Source organism: Paramormyrops kingsleyae, chromosome 2, assembly GCF_048594095.1.
Source record: "Paramormyrops kingsleyae isolate MSU_618 chromosome 2, PKINGS_0.4, whole genome shotgun sequence".
In the NCBI taxonomy this organism is placed as follows: Eukaryota; Metazoa; Chordata; class Actinopteri; order Osteoglossiformes; family Mormyridae; genus Paramormyrops; species Paramormyrops kingsleyae.
In genome coordinates, this window is record NC_132798.1 from 9,093,470 (window position 1) to 9,119,232 (window position 25,763).

General features: G+C 46.5%; 2 protein-coding genes across 3 annotated transcripts; one reads left to right on the plus strand and one right to left on the minus strand.

Annotated features, from left to right (window-relative positions):
- Positions 1-15: 15 nt before the first annotated feature.
- mymk (myomaker, myoblast fusion factor) lies at positions 16-3,910 on the minus strand. Of its 2 annotated transcripts, XM_023802245.2 has the most exons (6): positions 2,952-3,910; positions 2,505-2,619; positions 2,090-2,238; positions 1,804-1,920; positions 1,241-1,381; positions 16-1,078 (listed from the first exon to the last, which is right to left on the minus strand). In XM_023802245.2, the coding sequence occupies exons 1-6, from the start codon at positions 3,084-3,086 to the stop codon at positions 947-949; spliced, it is 789 nt and encodes a 262-aa protein (XP_023658013.1). In that variant the 5' UTR covers positions 3,087-3,910; the 3' UTR covers positions 16-946. The 2 variants fall into 2 exon arrangements, with proteins under 2 accessions (XP_023658013.1, XP_023658020.1); XM_023802252.2 differs by lacking the exon at positions 16-1,078 and having other exon boundaries at positions 1,107-1,381.
- Positions 3,911-7,225: 3,315 nt separating this feature from the next.
- On the plus strand, positions 7,226-23,978 carry adamtsl2 (ADAMTS-like 2). The gene is made up of 19 exons (XM_023802136.2): positions 7,226-7,293; positions 9,351-9,453; positions 10,118-10,260; positions 10,963-11,038; positions 11,335-11,437; positions 11,551-11,696; positions 12,328-12,451; positions 12,683-12,763; positions 14,010-14,185; positions 14,541-14,853; positions 15,692-16,064; positions 19,488-19,591; positions 20,436-20,562; positions 20,806-21,019; positions 21,496-21,651; positions 22,234-22,404; positions 22,980-23,156; positions 23,438-23,582; positions 23,678-23,978. Exons 2-19 carry the CDS (start codon positions 9,352-9,354, stop codon positions 23,797-23,799), a joined length of 2,853 nt encoding a protein of 950 aa, XP_023657904.2. The 5' UTR covers positions 7,226-7,293; position 9,351; the 3' UTR covers positions 23,800-23,978.
- Positions 23,979-25,763: the final 1,785 nt, after the last annotated feature.

The window sequence follows — 25,763 nt, forward strand, 5'->3', positions numbered from 1 at the left end:
CAGGGAAATGAGGAATACAAAGAGGCATATACCATCTTTATTCCAAAGGCATATCCAAAGTATAAAACGTTTAATATATTTAATACACAACTTTCTTGTAATAAATAAGCGTATATACATTGGTGTGTTACTATAAACATAGAACAAATTGCAAAAATGAGAGAAACATGGGCTGGTTGCTAATAATAAACGGTAATTTCAAGAGAAGGAGCCCCGTAGCTGAGCTGCAGATCCATCATTCACTGGAACAAAGTTCTCTGCCTGCCGCTCCAGAACCATTAGTGGATTCTCAGTTTACATCGCAGTGGCTGGACTCAGTTCAGCTGCACAAATACGTGTGAGACACCTTCTAAAATATATCTGGCATCTCGCAATGTTTAAAGTGAGGAGTAAGAGTAAAATGCGTTTTTACAATCCTGTCATTTTTCGACTTTTCGTTAACTGCGTGGTTCCTGTCTCTGAGAGCCCAGAGAAGCTTCCCCACGGGGCGTTTAAAAGACAATTTATTCAACTTGGAGAGATAAAACGTCTGCTTGTCCTCTCCGCTCTTAAATGTTCCAGTCAGTTTTACTGGCTCGTCTCACTATCTAACCTTCACACTAGATTCCTTCTCCCTGCGCATTTTTAGTACCTTGTTGTTCTTTGCTCTCGCCACAGCTGGAAATGGACGAAGCCCCTCGGGAGACCGGGACTTGGGGAAATTCTCTGGGTTTTGCGTGGTGAGAGCAGTCTATGTCAGTCTCTCTCACTCTGTCTCAGTCGCTTTCTCTGGAGTTCCTCAGCCATTCAGTCGCACAGGTGTGTGTGTGTGTGTGTGTGTGTGCACTGTGATCACAATCCAAGCCCAAAGGGGTTAAGTGTGTTGTCACAGAGTCACACAAAGACTTTTTCGTTTTTTCCTCTTGACACCCATCTGTATTAAACCCCTTCTTTTCCCCCTTTCCCGTTACCCCTGTAATTTAACAGGTGCTGGGGGTCGCTGCAGCGGGGGTACAGGGTTACAGGCACGCATCCAAGGCCGCTTGGTGGGCCACTTCCAGACGGTCCGGCCTTTGTCCTTTGTTGAGGGGTGGGGCGCCTGACGTCAAACGAGAGCGAGCGTGTGTTAGCATGAGCGGCTAGCGTGCCGAGTTAGAGGATGCGCTATAGGCCGGCTTGTGGTCAGTTAAAATGGCTATTGCTCCTGAGGGCAGAACACCTTAAAAGCTTTGCTCCTATTAAACAAGAAAGGGCGTCATACACAGCAGCAGAGGGTGTAGCAGTTGAGCTTGGCAGCGTTGCGCCCCGACCCCCCCAGCCGGTTGGTTTTGGGCAGCAGCAGGACGAAGGACACGGCCAGGGAAAGGTGGTAGAAACTGTGGACGTAGGCGTAGTCCCACTCCTGCAGGGAAGGACATGGATGGCATTCTGTATGAGGCATCGTCATCATGACAGACAGACAGACAGACAGACAGACAGACAGATAGACAGATAGATAGACAGACAGACAGACAGACAGATTGATAGACAGACAGACAGACAGACAGACAGATTGATAGATAGATAGATAGATAGATAGATAGATAGATAGATAGATAGATAGACAGACAGACAGACAGACAGGTAGATAGATAGATGATAGATAGATAGATAGACAGACAGACAGATCGATAGATAGATAGATAGATAGATAGATAGATAGATAGACAGACAGACAGACAGACAGACAGATAGATAGATAGATAGATAGAAAATGATCCACATTACAAGCTAACCAAAACTCTTGAGAAGGTGTGACCAGGAAAGGCACAGGGGCCTCGGTACCTCAAAGTAGAAGCGTAGCATCAATGCTAGGGCTCCGAAGCAGCAGCCCGGCCCCACCTGCTGGGTGTAGACGCTTTTTTCTGGGTACAGTCCTTTCTTCTCCTTCATCTTTTGCAGCTAGGGATGCGAACACATCTTTGTCATGGGAAACGCACCCGAGACCGAACACTTTACCCCTGTAGAGACAAGCTTTGTAGAAGGTTTAGCTACGCATAAGTGTAACATACCTCTCTCGCTGAGCGGAAGATCACATGACTGACATGCTGGGATATAAGGTGTCACTCACCCATTTGACTGTAATCATCAGAACTGCAGTTCCTATTGGTCCAGAGTAGACACCGTAGCCCCAGCGATCCTGGTAGATCCTCACAGCAGTGGTCAGAATCCCAAACATGGTCAAAGTGGAGCGCTTGGGCTCATCAAAGTCACCTAATGCTACAGACACACAAAGGGAGGGGGGGGGGGTGCATTCTCAGCATGGAGGACAAAATCATCTCCTCACTCGATCAGCCGGCTGCCTGGGACGCTACCCAGCTTCATCTAGCTTGTTCCAACACATCAGGAAGTGGTATGAAAGCCTGATAACTTCCTTCTGACTTAGTCAAAACACCGAATGACTAAAAAGCCCCAGCACAACAGATGAAACGTGAACCTATTGCCTTCCCAATATGCAGACTGTGATATTTCTGAGATGTCCTCACCTAACAGGGTGACCCACATGGATATTGCAGTGCCGTAAATGCTGAAATACTCCAGAATTTCGTACTGCATGAAACAGAGGATGGACAGTCCGGGGCCATCACATGCATGGTAAGTCTGTGATAAATCAGAGGGAATTACTTCATCTGCTGCAATTAAAAGTAATTTTATGCATCATGGTATAATGTTGTTTATGGTCTTTTACAAGCAGTGAAGAAGTTTAAGCATGACTTATCCAATATCCCAGCATCTACGATTGTTGCAATAGCTTGAGACAGATAGATGTACTGTACCATCATATATGTAATTCATATATATATCCCAACCTATAAACTCATTAGAGTATATGTCCAACCTAATGCACATACATGGTGATGCACAATCATACACTCACAGTCAGGCTCTGAAACATCCATGTATGGCGGTAACAGACGTGGCTGGACTCTTACCGCTGTGAAGAACATGGTGAAGAAGTAGACCATGGCCTCCATGTGGAAGCCCCTCTTGGTGGCCACACTGGCAGCTGGCAGGAGCACAAGGCTGCTAACGGTGGGCAGCAGCATCTTGGCAATAAAGGAGCCCATCTTGGCAACGTGGAGAAATGTGCTAATCTGCCCGGCGGAGGGGGTGCGGCAGGAAGATCCGACTTCGAGAAAGAGCGAAGGAGCACGAGCTCTCAGGACGGGTGAGAAAGGGAGAATGAGAATGCTGCTGTGGAAAGGAGAGCAGAGTCGGAGTGGTTTCCCTGACAGCTGTCCTCTGGGGCTCTTTAAACTTTAAATGTCCAGCGAGAACAGGAGACCTCAGCTGTGCCGTGTCATCAGAGGGGAACAACTGTTTGACGGGAAAAGTGTTGGAGAGCAAGCGAGAGAGACCACTGAGGCCACCAGGAATCTACAGCATGCTTCACAGTGTTCATTCCTCAAATGTACCCAACAAGACATTGCATACAGCGCATCCCTCATTCCTGCATAATACCCAGCAGCAGTCTGAATGCCACACATTGCTTCCCCGTTTGTGCATGGAACTTTGGTTTTGAGGGAACTGGCTATACAGTCACACGTCATACCGTACGTATGCGATATGTGTGTCACGTCTTTATGGTCAGTGAACACGACTGAATGGTTCATGAAGAGAACCAGAGGTGGTGTGGATTTCCGTGTATCTGAAGGACGTGACTGGAGGTCCATCTGAGGAATGGACTGCCCAGATTAAAACCAACATTTGGAGTGCTGACCTCGCCTAGGGCTGTGACAGCAGGCCGCAGTTGCCTGACTCGGCCCAGTTGTCCCACCTGCCAGTGGGATAGGAAAGGGACTCCAAGCGTGGCACTGTCACCCTAACCCTAACCCTAACCCTAACCCTCCTCCAAACTTCACTTTCAGTCCTACATCCCAAAGTCTTTTGGAGCTTGTGCTTTCTCTAGGTCAGGGGTGTCAAACTCCAGTCCTGGGGGGCCGGAGCCCTGTGTAGCTTAGTTCTTTCCCTGTTCCACCACAAATGATTCAGCTCAAGAGCTGTGTGGTAATTAGCACAAGGAGTTGAATAAGGTGAGTTAAATGAGGGGAACCCCAAAAATATGCAGGGCTCTGGCCCCCCAGGACTGGAGTTTGACACCTGTGCTCTAGGTGTTCCCAAAGACCTTGAAAAAGTAGTGGAATACTCTCTGAAGATTTTTTTCCCTGTGTCTAATTACCTGAGTGATTATAAATATTTATTATCTGAAAGATTTTTACTTTGACTTGGGTTTTCAACATCTTCATATGTAGTATTTGTATATTTAAAATCATGGAACAGTTTTTTTTTTTACGGCACTCAGAAAGCTGATGTGTAGGACGGGCCCTGAAATAAACAAACACATTGTAGTGTCAGTGCTTGTCTGCTGGGAGGTGCAGCTGGGATCCCGGGGGTCACAGGTCACATAATGGCATTTCAGTGGAATGTGGAGCCATTCACTCTCAGAGTACAGAGTGCACTGGCCATGTCTGCTCCTCTTCAGCGAGAGCAGGGGACACATCTGTGCGTAACGAGATTAGCAGGGGTTGAGCCAGGACATCATATAAAGGAGGGCAGCTTCAAAAAGGATGGAGGACAGGAAAACGGCCAATTTGTGAAAACAAATTCTCAGTGCAAACCAAACAGGTCTTATCATAATTCAGGATACTAAGAAGTGCTTGTTAAGCTCTGCCAGTCAGTATCTGTCTAATGAGAATTAGTTAGCAGGTTCCAAATGAATGGAACACAGAGCAGTCAGTTGGACAAAAATCCATCAAAGAACACGACTTGTCAAGATCTAAATGCTTTGCCTCTAAGAAAGAGAATTTGGAAAAAACTTCCTTAATCTCTCAGGTTTCCTGTATCCCATCACTGCTGGCTGCTTACTAGGGGCGATGGTGCTATCTATCATAATACAGCTTCATTAACATTGAAACATGAAATTCTGTTAAAGATTCTGTTAACAAATTCAGGTTTCTTCCAAGTCAAGTCAAAGTCAAAGTCAGCTGTATTGTCATCTCTGCTATATACAAGTATACAGAGAGACGAGATGGCGTGGTGCCAGTTTTACAGAGTGCACAGAACAAAAGGAACGTAGAATTCACATATATAAAAATATAAACTCTAAACCTAAACCTAAGTAGACAAGATATAAATATAAACTCTAAACCTAAGTAGACATGGAAAATGTGCAAATCAGTTACATGTGGAAAAAAAAGTCTTGGTTAGAAGTTATAGTGGAACATGATCGACGTCATACTTCTGTGGAGCTTGCACATTTTGTTCAGGTTATTCTGGATAAATTTCATGCAAGTCAGAATATTAAACACCAGACTACATAAAAAGAGGAATTACTGATTTGCAGAAGTGACTCAGAACTTGAGTACTGGCATGGCGTTGCCTTGAAGAAGGATTCGGCTCTCAGTGGTTCTTGTCGTCACTTTGAACGCAGCCCTGGTACTGTGTGCGAGTGAGTTTGTCTACCTTGCATTCTCTGTTTGCACGGCCTTCCTCTAGATGCTCTGGTGTCGTCGCACACTTGCGTATTACAGCTGAACCATCATTGTAAATTTCCCTTGGTGAAAAGTGTCGCATTTAGATGGATGGACATCTTTCATGATACTTTGATGGATGGGTGTCTTGGCACAATGACTCGGTCTCTAGCACCGTTGTCTCATACTTCCAAGGTTCATGTTTGTATGCAGTTTGCATGTTCTTCCCATTTTGTACAGATTTCCTCAAAGTACTCCAATTTTCTTATAAACATGCAATTTGGTGAATAGTCCATAGTATGGCAGAAAGCCCTGCATGCACTGGTGTCCCTTGCTTTATGTAATATGCTTCATAGGATAAGTCCCAGGCTCCCTGTAACCCTATACTGGTTAAAAATTTGGATGAATGGATGGATGGAGGGAGGGATGAAGGGATGGATGTCCTGCATTTCGATCAGAATGGACACTTGTAATTATCCTTTGGATAAAACCGGATGATCTTTGAACTGCAGTGATTGTGTGCATCTGTGCTTGTCTGTGTGCCTGGGAGGGCACGTAAGCAGGCACCTGCTCAGCCAGCGTCTGGCTGGGATCGAGCCTGGGCCTCCAGCCAGAAGCTCGCCAGGGGATGTGTATCTCATGATGGCTTAGCCTCAGCGGAGGCAGCTGAGAGGCAGACGGCCCGGCCAAAGGAGAACGGCGGCTGGCCTGACACAACCCCACACCCGTAGTTCGGGAGTGGAGAAGAAACTCTCCTCACCTGAAAAGTCCTGCAAGAGTTTAGCCATTTTAGCATGTTTTGTGGCAAATATGCAGACTTAAGGAATGAAACAAGCATTTGACAGCACAGCAATGTATAAATGACAGTTAGAAGCAAATCACATTAAGCATTTAAAATGGTTATTGTTTCAGCTATAAGTAAACTCATTTTGATGTGATATTGTAGATGGAAGGTTGTCTCCTATCTGTAAATGAGTGTTTGCGTAATACGTGAAACTTTGCATTTCATACACTTTTAGATTTACTGGATTTTTTTGCAATTTTTTGTGCGGCAATGTCCTTTAAAAAAATGTCATCCCAAACGTCACGTGTCACTCCAGACTTGTGTGAGAGATGCAAAGAGCAAAATACATATCAGGCAAACCGTCTGCATCTAAATTTGTTCATGTCAAAGGTTGCTCTCTGACTGGGTGCTGGTCCTCCAGTTCTTCCTCTGCTCTGTAGTTCATCATTCTGCTGGGGTTGAGCGAGTCCACCTCTGTACTTTCAGTCTTAACAACTCTGCATGTCTCCCTGTTTGTGTAGAAATCACATATAGTTACGCATTTGTCTCTTTCTGCCTGATTTCTACCCCACTTCTGGGCCAGACATCTCCAAGGCATCGCAATCTCTTGTACCTGTAAGGGATGGTGGCTGAGGGGCTGCCCCAGGAGAAGCAGATTCTGGATGTTAGAGTCTGCGGATGGAGGGGGACAGTGACTTCCTCCCTGTCTGTCTGTGAGCCGGCAGCTTGGCTTGGAGAGTCACTCCTGCTCCACTCCACAGCACAGCAGCCCTTCTCTTGGCACCGGGAGGAGCTGCTCTCATAGGCGTTCCCCCTGCTGCCACTCTCTCTGCCTGCTGTGATTGGGGGGAGTGTGTGTGTGTGGGGGGGGGGGGGTGGCGGTTTGGGGGTTTGGAAGGATGGTGGGGGGGTGGGGGGAGGAGGGGAGCATAGGGATGCAGACGCACACCTTACCCGCAAGACACATCTCCGCTGCAGCACGCCGCCTGCACTGCTCCAGAGCCCCAGGACTGCTGCTAGGTGAGTGTCCACTATGCACAAAGCCAGGCCTTGTGTGTCACACACGTATGTGTGTGTGTGTGTGTGTGTGTGTCTGTGTGTCTATGCATTCGTTTGTTTATCAGTTATAAGTGCGCAAATCCAAATGTCCAAGCCTCAACCTTGCACCGAGCACCAAGGGCAGCATGAGGTCGCGTCCCCTCGCTCAAACCTCACTCAGCTACTACTGTTTACTTTATCCAGCCCTCCTGAGCTGGGGCCAAAGTCTGGTCTGGAGTCCCATGCATAGTTGAGGGAAGACCGTTAGGAGATGTTCGGTGTCACTCTAACTTAGCGAAACAGTGATGCAAGGTGTCTTTGGAGTTAGCTGTGCGGTAGAGGTCATATTGTAGACAAACTACAGCTACAGATTATACATGTCAGGCGATAAGTTAGCAGATTGGTCCTGACATTTAAGGACAATTTTCTCAGTCTCTCTTTTTGTTACGTCAATGCAAGCAGTTCTAATCTTGACATATTGTAGTTTTTGATGATCAGCAGTTTGTGAAACACTGGGTGGATGTACATTGTGGTGCACAGCTTCTTGAGACAGTTGGAGAACTTGTTGGACAACAATGCAGAGTTAAAGAACAATTGTGGGAGCTCTAGAGAAACGGGAAACACAAAGGGCTGACAATTATGGAGGCGTATGCATTACATTAAAGACATAGTAGTATTATAGTATTGGAGCATGAAACGATGTAAGGATATAGATGAAACTTTAACATAATGGAACGGAGTTTAGAAACTGTGTTTTGGTTTAGGACAGTGTTGGGGTAGAGAATAGTGTAGAGGTGCAGTATGAGATATTGCAATGTCTGGATGTACCCAATGAAAATATTGTAGGAGAAACTTGAAGCTAACTCTCACTTTTATGTCATATAAGGGAGTCTTACAGGCTACAAGGACCCTGAGCCCAAAAATATGCTATGAAATAAATGATGGGCCGAAATTGTTTACTGAAGTAGTATCCGGGAAGATCCTCAAGAGCAGTAATTTGTTAAAGCACTTTGAGGAAAGCATGGAATAGATTAATTTTTAGGTCAGCATGCAAAATGGCTCTATGCAGATTCTCTTGTGGATTTCAGTAAACTCTGTACATCTGTGCATAAGAAAATTGCAACTAGTTATACAGACGTAGCTGCGGCTTGGAAAGGAGCTGGAACCTTTTGCAGCTGAAGTTTTTGATAAAGCATTGATGTGGGTTATTTAGCCTTTATGTTCGATTGTGCATCTCCGTCTGGAAACACACAGGCTGGGTACAAAGCGGTGCATGTGCTGGGTATCTGTCCGCAGGCAGACGGGGCCGCCGAGATCATGAGGGCCGCCTCACTTCTCCGCAGAGCACTCCACAGAAGCATCCATGATACGAAAACATGAGCGGGCTTCTGAGAAAGGAGGAAGCCAAGTCTGGTTAAACCACTCTCCAGAAAGGATGAGTCTGCTGCAGCCCTCAGACAGCCAGGCTGGAGTCTCCCTCAGGGGGCCCCAGGGGATGGGGGGGGGGGGGGGTGGTACTGCTAGGGTGTGCAGCCTGTCTGTGGAAGCCTGTGTCTGGCAGCTGGACGTGCTCCAGCTGTGTCTGGGAGCGTAATGAACTCCAGGTGTTCCTGCGGGTAGTTCAAGACACCTGTCACCAATATTTAGTGCCAGAAAAAACCAGACTGCAAACAGAGCTAGACGATCTGTTTGCTTATTTTAGGAAGCCTACCTAACTGGTGTGTTCGTCTGCGCAAGAGAGGCGGTTAAAAGGGGGGGGTGCCTTCGCCAGGAGCCGTTTGCGCCCTGCGCCCAACAATCCAGCGTGTGACACAGCGGGACAATTCACCGCAGGTACCCAGGCACTAATCAAAGCCCAGAATTTATTTGACTTAGCTAGTTATGCTAATTATGCCACGATTTGCGTAGCATAACACTTTCTACTCGGCTAAAGTGCTTTTCTGACCCTCTGAGTTTTTGCAACGTTATGATGGGGACTTGTCCTCCTTTGCCATGGCCCACATTCTATCTGCATCCAGTACCTTCTTTTTACTTATAAGGATGAGAATCTCCTCGTGGGCTCAGTGTATGGAGGCCAGCCTAATGCTGCTGGGTGTGCTGACCCTCTCAGTATCTCTGGGAAACATCTCTTCCAGAGGACAGGTAGGATGTGTTCGGTCAACCTGTCAATCTCATACACACCTCAGCTACATACACATAGTGGCCGGTTTATTGCATACATACGTACAGCACACAGGTAGGGCTAAGAGGTTTCATTATTCTTTGGCGAAGCCTTAGAACAGCTACAGTAGGGTGCCTGATCGATGCGACTTTGAACATGGTGTGATTGCTGGTATCATTCCTGTTGATTCCAGCATCTCAGAAACAGCTACTCTACTGTGATTTCACATACTACAGTGAGTGGAATTTACAGATAATGGTTTAATGAACAAAAAACTTCGAGTCGATGATATTTCTGTATCTGAAAACAACTTGTTAATTGTTTGAGAATGGCCAGTACATGACTCATAAAAATCTCATAAAAGAAGGCCGCAAGTGCAAAAATAACAGGCTAGTACAACAGTGATGTGTAGAATGGCTTCTCTGAATGCACTTGTCGACCTTTGAAGTGGTTCTGGAGTAAAAAGTGAGTCCTCGACGGACTATGTATACCTAAACAAGCGACCACTGAGTTACATAGCAGCATTCTCATTTTTAAGTGTTTCCGGTCTCATCTCGGACCATGTCCCCCTCCCCCTTTGCTGTAAGTCTGTCATCTCCCAGTACCCAAAAGAAATTCAATATGCTATACTGCTCTTTGTTCCAGGAAGAGGGAGTGGCATCCAACAGCTTGGAGGATGAGGCGGAGGTGACAACTTACTGGTGGGGCGAGTGGGCCAAGTGGACAGCCTGCACACGTACTTGTGGAGGAGGGGTTATGTTCCAGGAGAGGCACTGTCTTAAACAGAGGTCAGAGCATGTGCAGCAAGTAGAGAGAGGGCAGTGCAATGTCACTTGCAGCATTTGGTTGTCCCAAAGTGGTCCGCGGAGCAGCTAGATGGCATCAATTCCATGTGGCATGCGATCCACGAGGTTTTCCGAGCGACCGGATACCTGGATCCGCAGTTATGAACAATGTGGCATTTTTTATTATTTCTGTTAATATAACACTCGTTCCTCACACCGAGTTCTACGTTCATCCATTGAGTCGTCTTGTTTCATCATGCCGTTATGTCATACTCACCTTCAGGGACGTGACTTTCGGTACAGTTTCTCAGGACAACGGGGATTTCCACGGCCTGCGTCACTGGTGTCTCTGCCAGCGAACACACCGGTAAACCCTGGGTGACTCGGTCAGGTCACTGAGGCCTCCATTTATAGACATCCTGGCTAGAACTGTACGTGAGCCTGTTTACACATTCAAAAAAGGAAGCCAAGAAAAGCTCTGGAAATTTTGCAGGCCATTCAGGTGTGACGGACACATTCTTGCGTACATGCAGATGTTTACATTTTTTTTGTCCGCTGCCTGTATCTTTTATCAGTTATTTCCCAAGAGCTTGCATCTTTTTACGAAAGATTTTGTCACTACTTGTCACGTAGCTTCAAATTAGAATCCAACTCGAGGGAACGACCGAAAGCTGAGCAACAACAAATTCCGCTTTTTCTTTAAAGGAAGAAATCTGTTGCTGGGAAGGAAAATATGACTTGCAGCGGCACAGCAAAGAAATACCACCTGTGTAACACTAAGGTGAGCTCTCGCTACCCGAAACGCAAAACCAATGGTGAACACCTTTCACCAGTTCCAACAGCATGCTCCAAATGCTAAAAACCCAAAAGGTCCAAAGTACTCATCAGAAGTTGAGTACAATTGCTTCTCCTGCCAACTGTGTGAAACCCATTATAAATGCCTTGTGTAGTTGATGCTGAATCTGAGGTTAGTGAATCTGCGTCATGCTTGTACCGGTGCTGATGCCAACAAAAACATAATGGCAGCCAGGCTTGCCGAAGTGCATTAAGTTCTATGGACCCCTACCACGATTGCAGGACTGCCCATCCACTGGCCGAAGTTTCAGAGAGGAGCAGTGTTGGTCCTTCAACTCGCAGCTTTACAACGGCAGAAGCTATCACTGGAAACCTCTCTATCCCGGTAACAGCATGTTCCTGCACCACTGGCCAAGCAGGACCCCGTTTCCTGCCTTCTGCACAGCCGAGTTGCGTTTCAGTTGCGGAGTTCTGACCTGGCCTGTGCCTCCCTTGCAGACGACTACGTCCATATCTCCAGCAACCCCTGTGACCTGCACTGCACCACACCTGACAGCCAGAGGCAGCTGATGGCTCCTGCCCGTGACGGCACGTCGTGCAAGTACAGCAACTACAGAGGTGTCTGCGTCAACGGCAGGTGTGAGGTTGGTGAACAGTGTATTGATTCATGTCTTCATTTAGCAGAGGCTTTTATCCAAAGCGATGTACGATTGGGAGAGCAGGCCATGGCCATCTTTGGAGCAACTGGGGTTAAGGGCCTAGATCAACAGTCCAATGGTAAAATCACTCAGCTGACCATGGTATTTTTGATCAGTGACTTTTCAATCACAGAGTTCTAACATGCTAGCAAGGGCAGAGATTTCGGCATGGATGGCACAGGCCTCTCCCTACCAATTTTGTGGAACCCGATTTGGTCCCTTCCAGCGTTGAAAGCAAACCTACATTCTTGATACATTCATGATAGTGTGCTGATTTACAGGTGTTATTGTCACACGAACACAAATGATTCTACAGGAGACAGTTGATCTACCAAATGTGTTTCTCTTGGAGTTATTTTTACATGTGTCACTATAGGAACGAACAGAGGTGCGTAAATGTGTGTTTTTATAGAAGGTTGCTATGGGAATTGCTTTGGGAAGAGATGGATCATGAGTGTGTCACATGCTGTGAGAAAGCATACAGTAGGTATAATACCGAGAACCTGGGAAGTTCCTTATAACTACGAGAAGTCTTCTATGAGAGAGGACACTCAACCCTGTGTGTATGTCATTGCAGCCTATTGGCTGTGATGGTGTTCTCTTCTCACCCCATACCCTGGACAAGTGTGGCGTGTGCCAGGGCAACGGCAGCAGCTGCAGCCGAATTACTGGAAACTTCCGGCGGGGTGCCTCCAGTTTGGGTAAGAGGTGCCAAAGGCTACTAGGGTCCTACGAAAGGGCCACAAGGCAGACTTTGGGTGATATAAGTCAAGGCAGGGCTACAGAAGCGCAACTAAGATGAGGAGGTTCCGTGCAGGAGTGGGGAGGTAGGGAGGAGAGGTGAAGGCAGCAGACATGAAACATCAGGCCTCTCAGGTCTGCAGAGGTGTTCTGATGAGTAATGGACTCGCACTGCTGTTGTCTCCTCCTAGGTTACTCCTTCATCACACAAATCCCCGAAGGCTCTTGGGATATCCAAATCATAGAGAGAAAGAAGTCTGCTGACGTTTTGGGTATTTACTACCTTTTCTGTTCAAGAAGCCCCACAAAATAAGCCCACCATCCTAACATGAGCGTTCCTCGACAACAGACATTACAAAACCAGATGGGAACAAGGTGTCCTGCAATATGAATTTGGCTCTAGCACACCTGACCTCAGAGTGACATGCTCCAAAACATACCTTATACATATACATATGAACATGGATAGCATGTCCTGATTTTGCAGAGTTTGATGTGTCTCTGGGTCAGCAAGGGAGGGGCTTGTGTTTCGCTTCTTTAACCAGTCACAGTCTCACAATCATATGACATTACCACACTAATTAACGCCAGTTAGCGACAAGGTGCAGAGAATTGTAAAGTACTTGTTTTACTGCATATGAAATTTTTAAAGAGACATGTCATGGATAAACAGAGATAAAACACAGGAATATGCTTACCTGCAAAGGCAGTATGGAGCAATGTAAGGGTGTGTCTTTATTTCATGACGATAATAGTGATAATAATAATAAGAACAACAACAATAACAAGACTCAAACCAGCAACCTTGTGATCACAAGCACAGAGGCCTTGCTTGCTGAACCACACACTGCCCCTGTTGTGTTGGCTGGAAGCCTTGAGTCTGGAAAAAAACAGACCAATGTGGTGATGTCATATGATGAAGACTGTGATTGGTTAAATAAATGTAACACAAGCCCCTCCCTTATTGACCCAGGGATACAACAGACCTGGGAAAATTTGGATGTCCAATATGGCTATATTAATTAAAATATGATAGAATGACAATTTAATAGTAGGACTTCACAATACGAACAAAGAATACTTTGAATACATACACAGGTATGGTTTCAGTTATGATTGAAGGGTTCTTTGTCAAGCTATCCCTTGCTGTTCCCTTGCTGTTCAGTTAGAACCCTGAATGCTTCCATTAATATCTAGCGCTGTTGCGAAAACTGGTCAACCCTGTCTAAAATGGCGTTTCTTTACCAATGTTGTATAAGACATGACCAGCGACTATGGCAGATTTATATGCAATAAAAGTGTAATCCTGGAATATCTGATCAAATGATACTGTAAATTAAGTCAGGTTCATTCATAAAAAATATCTTTTGTTCAGGACGTAAAATATGTACTGTAATGGTTTACCAAAATACTTACACAGGATACATTCACATATAATTACATCTTTAAACAAATGGGCCACTTGACCTTGTCAAGATTTGGTCATTATTAGAGTTTGTAAGAGTCCTTTTCATGCAGCTGTCACAGACCAGGCCGGAAATTTCTTCTTCAATGGTGCCTACAAAGTGGACAGTCCACAGAACTTCCAGGCTGCCGGGACAATCTTCAAGTACCGTCGTCCCATGGATGTGTACGAGACGGGGATCGAGTACGTCGTGGCCAAGGGGCCCATCAATCAGCCCATCAACATCCTGGTACTGTCGAGGGGTTATCCTTTGCACTGGTGAATGGCTGGCAGGCAGTCATGCCAGTCGTCAGATCTGTGAGGCCAGGCCCTATGATTGACATCAGTGATTTATGAGTGGTACCACTGAATAGTGTATGATGGATTATTATGTCACATTGGCATGCTTGCAATTTTTGCTGGGAGTTTGAGCTTCCGTGCTACTAATTTGCATCAAAATAAAAAGTCTGTCACTTTTAATCAATGTGCAACGGACAGCGGCCTATTAAATATGCAGCCCATAACGTTTCATTCATCCTAAAAGATGTCAGTCAACTGCCATTTTGAAGGCCTCTCTCATATGTTAATTTATTTGCTCTGCCAAGGTGTGGAATCAGAATGGCCGGACCCCCTACATCACCTATGAGTACACGGTGCTACGGGATCCCCTCTCTTCTGCCCCTCTGGCTCAACAACGTTCTGAGCCGGCAGAGGACAGAGGGGGTGGAGATACCTCTCCAGCTGTGGGGCGACTGGCAGTCAATGGAGTGGAGCAGAACACGAGTGCAGCCGAGATCGAACAGACATCCGACATAGAAGCAGCAAGAGAGCACAAGGGTCAGGAGACCAACGAGGTGTACAAAGGAATAAGCTCTGTGAACTGTGCACAGGATGGCCTGACCCCGTGCCAATACACAGGTGAGCTCCTCAATGCGGGTCCCCGCTATGTTCTTCCATAGCCTGCATGTTGGTCGACTCCAAAAGTCCTTCATACATACCTCTATAAATGTTTCACACCTGATACAGAAAATCATGCCCTTCGGTAGAATCTCAGTTTTAGAGTCAGCTATGTTGAAGCGAAGCTGGTTCTAATGCTGAGATGCTACTGAAGGGCCTGATTGCCTCCATTACTAAAAAAGTCTTTCACATGCACCCTCCACACCCACCTTCAAAGATCTCCAGAGATCCTTCAGCTCCATCACCAAAAGCCCTTCACGCCCACCTCCTTACAGTCACTAGGAAAGCTATCGATCCTTCGTGCACATCTGTCCTCTCCAGGATCAGAATGCAGGCTGCTGAAACTATTTCACACGCCACGTTCACCAGACACACAAGAGATATGACAGAAAGTGCTTATGAATAGAACCTCTTCTGTCGGGCTATGAGGGGCTATGCATCTTACCTCAGCGGGCATGCAGTTTAGCCCAATGAATGGTCCAGCAAGGCACTACAGATTCATACCCACAGTATCAGTAAGCGCAGTAGCAGTCACTCTGAACTTCCAGGTGTTGGGGTGAAGCAAACACATCTACTGGTTTATCCGAAATACTCTGTATCGCCAATGGTGTTTAGAGTGGCCTGTTTCCTATCCCATAATCCACTGCACACCTATTTGTATGCGTGCAGAGTGATAACCATGATCAGGACTTACTTATACTGTATAATGTTAGCTGTTTCCAAGAGTAATTTAACTGCATCTTATCGTCTGCATTTCTCTTCTCTTCCCCCCCCCTCTCTTATTCTGGTAACTATATAGAAAGGAATGACTCCAGGTCGGCTGGTGCGACTGGGCCTGTATTCCCTGCTGGCCACGGCCCTTCTGAGGATGTGCCAGAAACCGATAACCTCATATGGAGCGTACTGCTGGGGAAAGGCATTGGCTCAGACGAGCTGTTTGTCAACCTTTCAACCAATCAACTGTTGTCCCAGGGAGAGGGACTGTACTCTTCAGAGAACGAGCCTTTAGATCTAGACTATATAAGTCTATCCCATGGCAACGTCAATGCCAGCGATGGCTCTCTGCAGGAGCTCAGCATCGGTCGCCGTCGAAACGACACTGGGGACTTCCTGTTTCACAACCGGACAGCTCTTCCAGGCCTCAAAGGTGGCGCTCGGACTAACCGTACCAGGTATGGTGACTCACTAACAACCAAACGATCTTCAGCTGCATCCTCACTGCTTTCTAAAGTGCCTCTCCACCCACCCACTTTCTCTTCTTCCAAAAGAAATGTAAAAATGTAAGTATAGCTGTAGTGGATTTCCACCGACTATCCGTCCATCTTCCAACTGAACCAATCGCAGACAACACAAAGATAAAGGCCAGGGGGGGCATCCTGAATGGGATGCCTGTTCCCTGTAGGGAACATACATACACACACATTCACACACTATGGACAGTTGCCAGTTAGCCTGGACTGTAGGAGGAAACCAGAATTCCTGGAGGAAATGCACAGAGAACTTGGAAACTCCACACACACTACAGAGGCCAGATTCAGTCCCCCGACCCTGGAGGTGTGAGGCAACAGTACCACACACAGAGCCATCATGCCCACTATCTTTTAGGCCTGTACCAACCAAGACGAAAAACCCATCCATTTTCTGTAACTGCTTATTCTATTCAGGGTCGTGGGGTTCAGTGCCTATGGGCACAAAGCAGGGAGCGACCCAGGATGGGGCACTAACCCATTACAGGGTAAACTCACACCTAGAAGCAATTTGGTAACTCCAATTAACCTCAGCTCTTTTTTGGACTGTGGGGGGAAACCGGAGTACCTAGAGGAAACCCCATGATGACACGGGGAGAGCATGCAGACTCCACACACATGGAGCCATGGCAGAGACTCGAACCCTGGTCCCCGAATTGCGAAGCAACAGTGCAAACCACTGCACCACCATGCCGCCAAGATGAAAAATGCAGAACTAAAATTAAAAAGTTTGTTTACGACGTGTTTATGTTTATGAAGTGGTGGCATGTGGTTTAATAGATGGTTACATGGGCTTCTAAGGCATAGCTTGCTGGAGTCTTACTGCGGAACCTTCCAGTAAAGTTCTTAGCCTGACCTGTTGTAATGGATACAAAGTGTCTTTGAACAAAAGTCTAATCTAAACAATGAAATTTAAATCTGCATCAGTAGGTATGACTAGAACTGCCCACACGTATCTGCTTAATCTGTACCAGGTGACCTGTAGGCATTATAACATTAAAATGTTAGAACGATTTTATATCACATGTAAAACATAATCCTGCGCAAGCTACTGCAAAATCCTGCCAGTGCAGATATACACACATATTAACAGTAACACTGATATTAAGACAAGTATGAAGGAATCACATTCTAATTTAATTGTGTAAAATTGTGTTGTTTAACGGTAAAATCCATAATGTCGTCCGTCAGGAAATATATTCAAGGTAAACCTTGTTTGATAATTATTATGTAATTATTTAACTTCAGCCAGGCCCAATGATTAGCTGCGCAGTAACCTATATATACATAGAAATAGAAGATATGTTTTAATTATGCAAGATGCCAGTATATCAGTCCCAGGAAACCCTGAAATGCAAATCATCAGGATGGTATTAAAAATGAAATACAGGATAAAGTATAAGGTTTTTAAGAGACACATTTTATTAAGCTGTCTAGTCTAGTTGTTCTTGGATTGGATCTTTGGACCTTACCTCTAAAATATCTTAGAAAGCTTACCAGCATATCCCATATATATTTCTAACTAACTCGCAAAATTAGAATTTATTAGATTATTGAGGTTTTTCCAGTTCAAATGTGTATGTACTTAACTCTACATTTTAAAAGTTGGGATATGACTTTTCCCCCTAAAAACCAAACAAAAGCAGAATAGTTTTTTTTTTGCAGGAATAAATATCTATTCCAGTTTGTATTCCACCCAAGTCCTTTCATGTGTTGTGTATCAGTAAAATTTACACGCAAACATAAAACGGGTATCATTCATTCATTCAGTCTCTCCACCTTCCAGCATTTTATCCAGTGCAGGGTGGGGGGGGGAGCCTGGAGCTTATTCCAGGTAGCACAGAGCACAAGGCGGGGAGACATTAGGGACAGGATTGCACTACAGTACACGGGGCACAAAATCTCACACACACAATCACATACTGTAGGCACTATATAACCAATAAATAAAAAGTACCAACTGGTTCTGTACATGATTGGCTGTACCCTCAAGGGTCTGCCAAACATGTAGGTAATTGTTAATAATTAACAATTACACAAATTGTACCTTTTTTTCTGACCCGGATGAATCCTGTGTTACATGGGGAGAACATGTGATCTCCACACACACAGCAAAGAGCTGGAATTTACACCCCAAAATGGTCCTAAATGCTATTAAATAAGAGTCAGTTTGTTAAAATCCCAAAAACTGAGGCTTAGTCTGAATTTTCAGTCTGTTTCCTTTTATTTGAAGGAAAGGGGGCTGAAATGGGAACTGAAAAATGTGTGGTTAATATGTCAATGGATACAAAGTGCTAGGAAACCAAAGTGTCACATCATTTAAAAATAAAATAATAAAGAACCTTTACAGGCGTTACGGTGGACGCCCGAGCCGCCGTACATGGCGGTGGACGTGCACGCAGCGGGGTCTTTAAGGAGCTCGATAAGAGGCTATCCGACTCCAGTGGACCTTCCTGCATTGTGAGCCTCAGGCCCCTGGAGCCGGTGCTGTCAGCTCCCTCTGAGAAACGCACAGGGAGGGGGGGCGCCTGGCTCAGCAATGCCGGTTTCGAATTCCTTGCCACATTTATAATTCATGTTTGGGCTCCCCCTGCTGCTTGCAGACATCGCCCCGCCAGCCCTGCTGCCAGGGCTCGTAAAACACGCCGTGTGGTGGGGAGCCCTCTTTTCCTGGCAGGGGAGGGAACGCCGGGGCACGTCCGCGGGAAGCTCCAGCGGAGCACGTTCGCCATGACGCAACTAGGACATTCCACTGGCCTCACTGTCTCCTATAGATACAGAGGGTGTCTAAGCAACGAGGTCGTGGATTCAAGCATAGGCCGGTGATGTCATGGCCTGGTGTACATGTGCCAAAAGGCTCAGAGCAGCCGCGCTCCCTCGCCGCAATGAGTGAGGGCTGAGGAAGCGTCGCCTTTGTTTGATTCTGGTGAGGAAGAGGTGGATGAGGCTGGCGCTGAAACAAACAGGTTCCTTCGCTTTCAGGAAGAGGCTTGGCTCTTGGGACAACAGATATTTTTAAGGCAGATTTAGAGACTAATTTAAGACCTTCCCTAAAAAATTGCATGGAGAGAACAGAAAGAGGTGAGACTGGTGTGATGGTCAATGAGGTTAAAAGATACTAAACTTTTACTGTTTAGAGATATTTTTGTTCTTTTGTTGTTGCTGTTAATCTTCTTCTTCACCATCTTCTTCTTATTATTATTTCAGATTACATTGTCTTACCAGAATGATTATCATTATATTCCATTACAGCTGGAAATCACAATGAGGGAATGATATGCCTCAGATTAGCACAGAGCAGTCATGTCTCAATATGCCAGTGTGATCTCATGGTCTCTCTGTCGACAGAAATCACCAGAAGCCCCCGAACAAGAACCTGAGGCTGAGCGCGGCGGACATGTACCGCTGGAAGCTGTCCTCGCAGGAGCCCTGCAGCATGACCTGCTCCATAGGTGTGACCCACTAGCTCACCGGCCTGCTGAATGCTGACCCGCTAGCTCACCGGCCTGCTGACCGCTAACCCGCTAGCTCACCGGCCTGCTGAATGCTGACCCGCTAGCTCACCGGCCTGCTGAATGCTGACCCGCTAGCTCACCCGCCCGCTCACCTGGTCACTCACCTGCCTGCTGACCTGCTCGCTCACCCGCCTGTTGTCCCGTCTGCTGACCCGCTCACTCACCTGCCCGTTGACCCGCTCGCTCTCCAACTCGCTCACCTGCCTGTTGACCCGCTCGCTCACCCGCCTGTTGACCCGCTTGCTCTCCCGCTCGCTCACCCGCCTGTTGACCCGCTCGCTCTCCTGCTCGCTCACCCGCCCGTTGACCCGTTGGCTCTCCCACTTGCTCACCCATCTGTTGACCCGCTCGCTCTCCTGCTCGCTCACCCGCCTGTTGACCCACTCACTCTCCTGCTCGCTCACCCGCCTGTTGACCTGCTCGCTCACCAGCAGGCCAGGAGTTATAAGGAGATGACGCCATACGATGATCTGCTAACAATGCTGCCCATGTCCTTCTGTGGCTAATGGAGTTCAGACGTGTTCTTGTCTAGGAAGGGAGGAGATTCACAGAAACGATCCAAGTCATATTCCAGAATTCCTCTGCTAAGGCATTTCATAATATATATTGCGCTTTCGCATTTATAAAAACATGTTTATGTAATAATGGAGACGTACCAGATCAGGCCCTAGCATGGTGAATCTCAGACTCATCATCTTCCTGTGCCAAATTAGTACTGTAGCTGCTCTAGAAGAAAGGCACACTTCATAGGTAATCCCCCCGTCTCTTTCTTGGACGGCAGGTGTGGCCAAGTCGTTCGCCATGTGTGTGCGCTATGATGGCGTGGAGGTGGATGACACATATTGTGATGCCCTGACCCGGCCCGAACCTGTTCACGACTTCTGTATCGGGAGAGAGTGTCAGCCCAGGTACGAAGGTCTAATAGAGGGGAGTCCATTTCTGATTCCTATTAGCACCAGGTAGCTTAAAGTTTAACGACAGAATTTTAAGAACGTTCTGAAATTGAACACCAGGCTTAGAACTATTGATGTAGCTGAACATCACACTGTGTCTATTAATGGTGCTGGAAATGTTAATGTTTAATATTGTTTTGGTATTATGACATCACAGTCGTCCTGGCAACCACACAAACACCCTTGCCTCTCCCCTAGGTGGGAGGCAAGCAGCTGGAGTGAGTGCTCTCGCACCTGTGGGGAAGGCTTCCAGTTCCGGATGGTTCGCTGCTGGAAGATGCTGTCCCCGGGGCTGGACAGCTCTGTGTACAGTGACCTCTGCACCCTCGCAGAGCTGGAGCGCCCCCTTGAGCGTCGGCCCTGTAAGAGTCCCACGTGTGGCCCCCAGTGGGAAGTGGCAGAGTGGTCTGAGGTGGGCTGCCTCCTGGAGAGGCCACTTAATTTGCTAGCAAAGAGAACAGACATTTTAAATACCCACAATCCATCCTGCCTAGTGATGGCCAAATGAAGCTTCATGAACCACTTGCTGTATTTCCTGTCCCCACTAGATGGTGCTCTCTGTTCAACAAAGGGCTCAAAACAGGCCCCAAAGCAAGCCAAGAGCACCATCTAGTGGGGTCAAAAAATACAGCAAATGGTTCATGAAGCTTAATTTGGCCATCCATAATTATGCTTACTCATGTTAGAGAAAGCAGTGCAACATATAATGGTTACACTTATTTTCTGGTCCATTCATGAAGCTCACATAGTATGATATTAAACAATGATTTTTTAATATTCATTAATAAAGTAAGATGGATTGTTACAGGACAGTGCCAAGACAGAGATAATGTGAGGGGGAATTTAGCCCGATGAACCGGTTCTTGTTTTGTCTGTCACTTCTCCCAGTGTCCAGCAAATTGTGGCAGCACAAGTCAGGTGATGAGGGAAGTGAGGTGCTCGGATGAGAAGAAGACATGTGACTTGTCCAGCCGCCCGCCATCATCCAAGAACTGCACGGGTCCGCCATGTGAGCGCCAGTGGAGCGTGTCTGAGTGGGGGCCTGTGAGTATGGGACAGGAAGTGACATCACAGGGCATGCACAACACTGGCAACGAGGCAGAGAGAAACACAAAGGTGTCACCATACATTATATTTATGAAAGTGAGTCTCTCAATGTCTCTTCAGAAAAAGTGACAAGGCCAGAGTTTACAATACAAAAGCAAGCAAAGACTGGTTGACAGAATATTTTTGTAATGAAGAATGTCTTTAATAAAATCACTATAATAAAAAAACATTCCCCTTCCAGTGTACTTGCGTGTGGGTTCAATTTTAGTTTTATTTACAAGCTATTCTTATTTCATCTGATGATCAGTATCACGCTGCACCTGACAATTTGCCTTTTGCAATATCTTTAATATCCTACGTTTTGATTTTATTTTCTTATGTATTTGACATTTTTACAAAGTCATGTAATCAGAGGAGCGACAAACAACGTGCCCATGTATAAGCAATACAGTCATCATTTGTCATTATCCCATAATACGTTTTTGGTTTTCATTTCCCGAGTGAATATAGGAAATGTTTTTTGATAGCTTAGCTCTGTTGTTGTCTTTTGTGTCCCCATTTGATGACATCACGACACAGTGCTCCGGCTCATGCGGCCAGGGGACCATGGCGCGCTACGTGTACTGCAAGACCCCGGATGGAAGGGTGGTGCCGGAGTCCCAGTGTGACCCTGAGAAGAAGCCGCTGGCCATCCACCCCTGTGGAGAGAGGGAATGCCCCCCACACTGGCTGGCACAAGACTGGGAGAGGGTAATTTAGCTGGGGGAGTGAGAAGGAAAGACATTAAATTTTGCCTGAGAAAGGAATTCACAGGATAAATCATACTTCATATGGGTGAAGTAATGAGACTTTAATGATAATTTACACCTGAAGTTTGCATTAACTGACAAGCAGACAGGTGCATGTTTAAAGACTAAAAACCAGAAATGAATGATACATGAATAATCTATTGCAGTTGATGCAATATTCCTATGATAATAAACTTTACTTTGGGAGTTTTACTTGCACAAAAATATTCTGAGGGCAGAGTGAAAAATGACTGGTTCTGAGAGATAACCAGACAATCAGATTGTAGAGGAGATGGGTTCAAGCGACTAGAATCTGCGAGACCAAGACATCTGATTGGCTGGTCCTGCTTCCTCTAGTTGCTTGGACTTACTTCCTCAACAAAAGTGTTCTGCCCTCAGAACATTTCTGCGTAAGTAAAACTCCCATGAGCTTTACAGATGCTTGATATTGACTCAAACTTGAGATTTTTGCTGCAGGCTACTGTTAGTTTTCCAGGGATACTGCAGTTTGTTGTAATTCAGGTTTGTCTCCCGCAGTGCAACACCACGTGCGGCCGTGGTCAGAAGCACCGGATCGTTCTCTGTGTGGGAATCACTGGGGGAAAGTTCCAGACCTACTCGGATGATGAATGTGAGGCTGACAAACGGCCCCCGGATGAAAGCACCTGCTTCGAGAGGCCTTGCTTTAAGTGGTACACCACGCCGTGGTCCGAGGTGAGCTGCCGCGTCAATGTGTGACTCTCCGTAAGGTGGGGAGAAAGGGGAAGACTTTCAGGGTTCCAGACGCTGGAGGGAGCTCATGAATTAGTAAATAATGGTAGCTTTGATTTAGAAAAGGAGGCAGGGGTCATGCAGTTGAATTTTTCAGGGTCCAGACATATTTTTGTGCGACCCAGAGTCTATCGATACGATTTGAAAAGGTGACCCCCCCGCCCACCCGAACTTTGGTGCATGCTGGGAAATTAAGAGCCTTGCCGCTGCTTTTGCCACCCAAGTGCACCAAGACCTGTGGAGTGGGCGTGCGCATGAGGGACGTCAAGTGCTACCAGGGGAGGGAGCTCGTCCGAGGCTGCGACCCCCTGACCAAGCCGGTGGCTAAGCAGACCTGTGCCCTGCAGCCCTGCCCAACGGCACCTCCAGGTAGAGTAGGGTAGGATGGCGAGGGAGGCCGCTCACTCTGATTGGCTGACTGTTCATGCAGTCATTTTTAATTGGGTGCCTGCATTCCTGCACAGATGAGAACTGCCAAGACCGGCCCACCACCAACTGCACCCTGGCTCTGAAGGTAAACCTGTGCAGCCACTGGTACTACAGCAAGGCCTGCTGCCACTCCTGCAGGGCCACTCGCTCCTCCTAGCCCCAGCTGGGTCATGCTGACCTTCCAAGATGTGCCCTGGGACAAAGAGCGCCCCCCCCCATTTGATGTCGGGGGGGGCACAAGCACTGGACTATGGCAGGTTCTTCCCTCACCTAGAATTTAATGCCTCAAATGTATAAAAAACCAACCCCAAGACCGCTGTATCTGCAGTCCTCTTGTCCTACGGTGCCTCTGAAATAGTCTATGAACGTCAGTGTTCCTTAACTCTTGGGGCGGCCAGAGGAGGAGCTCCTTTTCCCTCTGAGGTTCGTCAAATTGGGAGTAATACAGGTACCAAGTCACGCATCCCCCCCCCCGCCCACCCTTCACGTTGGGCCATCCCGCCATTTCCAGCATCTTTTTGCCATTTCATATATCCCATAGCTGTCCCAGTCATGACCACGATGTCCCCAAGGGGGTCGGGGACATTGAGTGGGGAGATCCATTGACGTCTTTCTTTATATGTGAGAGAACACTTTGACCTACTCCAGTCGAGTAGGGCTCAGACACAAAAGCCAGCAGTGACTTTGATATTACAGATACACAGTTTTGACAACATTCCACTGCCATGGAATGACACGTTAAATTATTGCTGAGTGGAGTATACTGCATGTCTATACATTATATTTATGGTTAGTATTGTTATTGAATGGGGTTTTCCATGATGTCGAGGCTATTGCATGACAGATGTGCAATATTGAAATGATACCTCTGACTCCAGAAATAAGAACTTGTACTGTATGTCCAAACTGAGGTCTGCTCCTGCTTTCCTGCAACCTGTCCACTTCTCTCCCTGCCTCCCACCTTTAGCTACATGCATATTAATTCCACGTACCCAGGCCATGTGGCCACCAGGTGGCAGTGTGCTTCACCGACCTGCTGTTTGCCCGTGAGACTGGATCTTCGTATAGCTCTGCGTTGACAGATGGCTAGAGCAAAAAAAAAAAAATGCTTGCAATAGACAGTGCATCAGGGTCTGGCACTTATGCAGAGGGGGGTGTAGAGTAATTTCAATAATAATAACTACACATACCACCCCCCCTTCCCAGGAGAAAGCAATGCCATTGCATATCTATGGCAATCATGCATAATAACACAAAGCCCAAAGGAATCACTAAAAAAAAACTAAGCAATAAATGGGGATTATGTAACAGTGTGTTGCTTTCAGCATTTTGGTGTGGCATCCCGATGGTCGGTTACATCATCACGAGACGTCTAACCCAAGCCTTTAACATCCAGATGCATTTGTCACGGAAGCTGTGGCCAGGTTGCAGGAACCTTTACCTCACCCTATCTTAGAACCCTGTTTTCCATTGTAAAATGCTTTCTTCAGGCCTTCAACAAGCTATTTTATTATCAATCAAAATGCACAATGTATCCATTTGTACTTTACTATAAATACTGTAAAATCATGTATCTATCGCTACCAGAAGACTATATTTTCATATGCATGTTCTTGTTATCACTTTCATTTAGTATTTTGATTGCAAATGTTTTGCTTTTATTTAAAGATTTGTTACAGAATTTATAATTCTAATTTTAGAGGAAAAGCTCTAAGCGATGATGACTGAGAGGCGTAATGCTGTCCTTAATTGGAATAATTAAATGTAATTGTTTAATCCCAGGCAGACAGCTGTGTCAGAGCAATGCCATGTGAATCCCAGCTCAGCGGAAGGTGACATGCTTTATCCGACACATCACGTTCATCAGCCCCTCGTGTGCTTCCAGCCATGCTAGAGACACACTCACACTTTCCCCGCTGCATGGACACTGACCAGCTGAAAACACATTGCACAATAGACAGGGCCAGCCCCACCCTTTTTCTGAGCCCTAAGCAAAATTTGATTAGCCCGGTTGCCATTGTTTTCCTTCCCATTCTTTCCATTCCCAGACTGATCAGATGAGGGCCCCTCTTTTGGCTTTCTAGGCCACTCAGTTCGTTTATGCCGTGGGCCGGGCCTCAC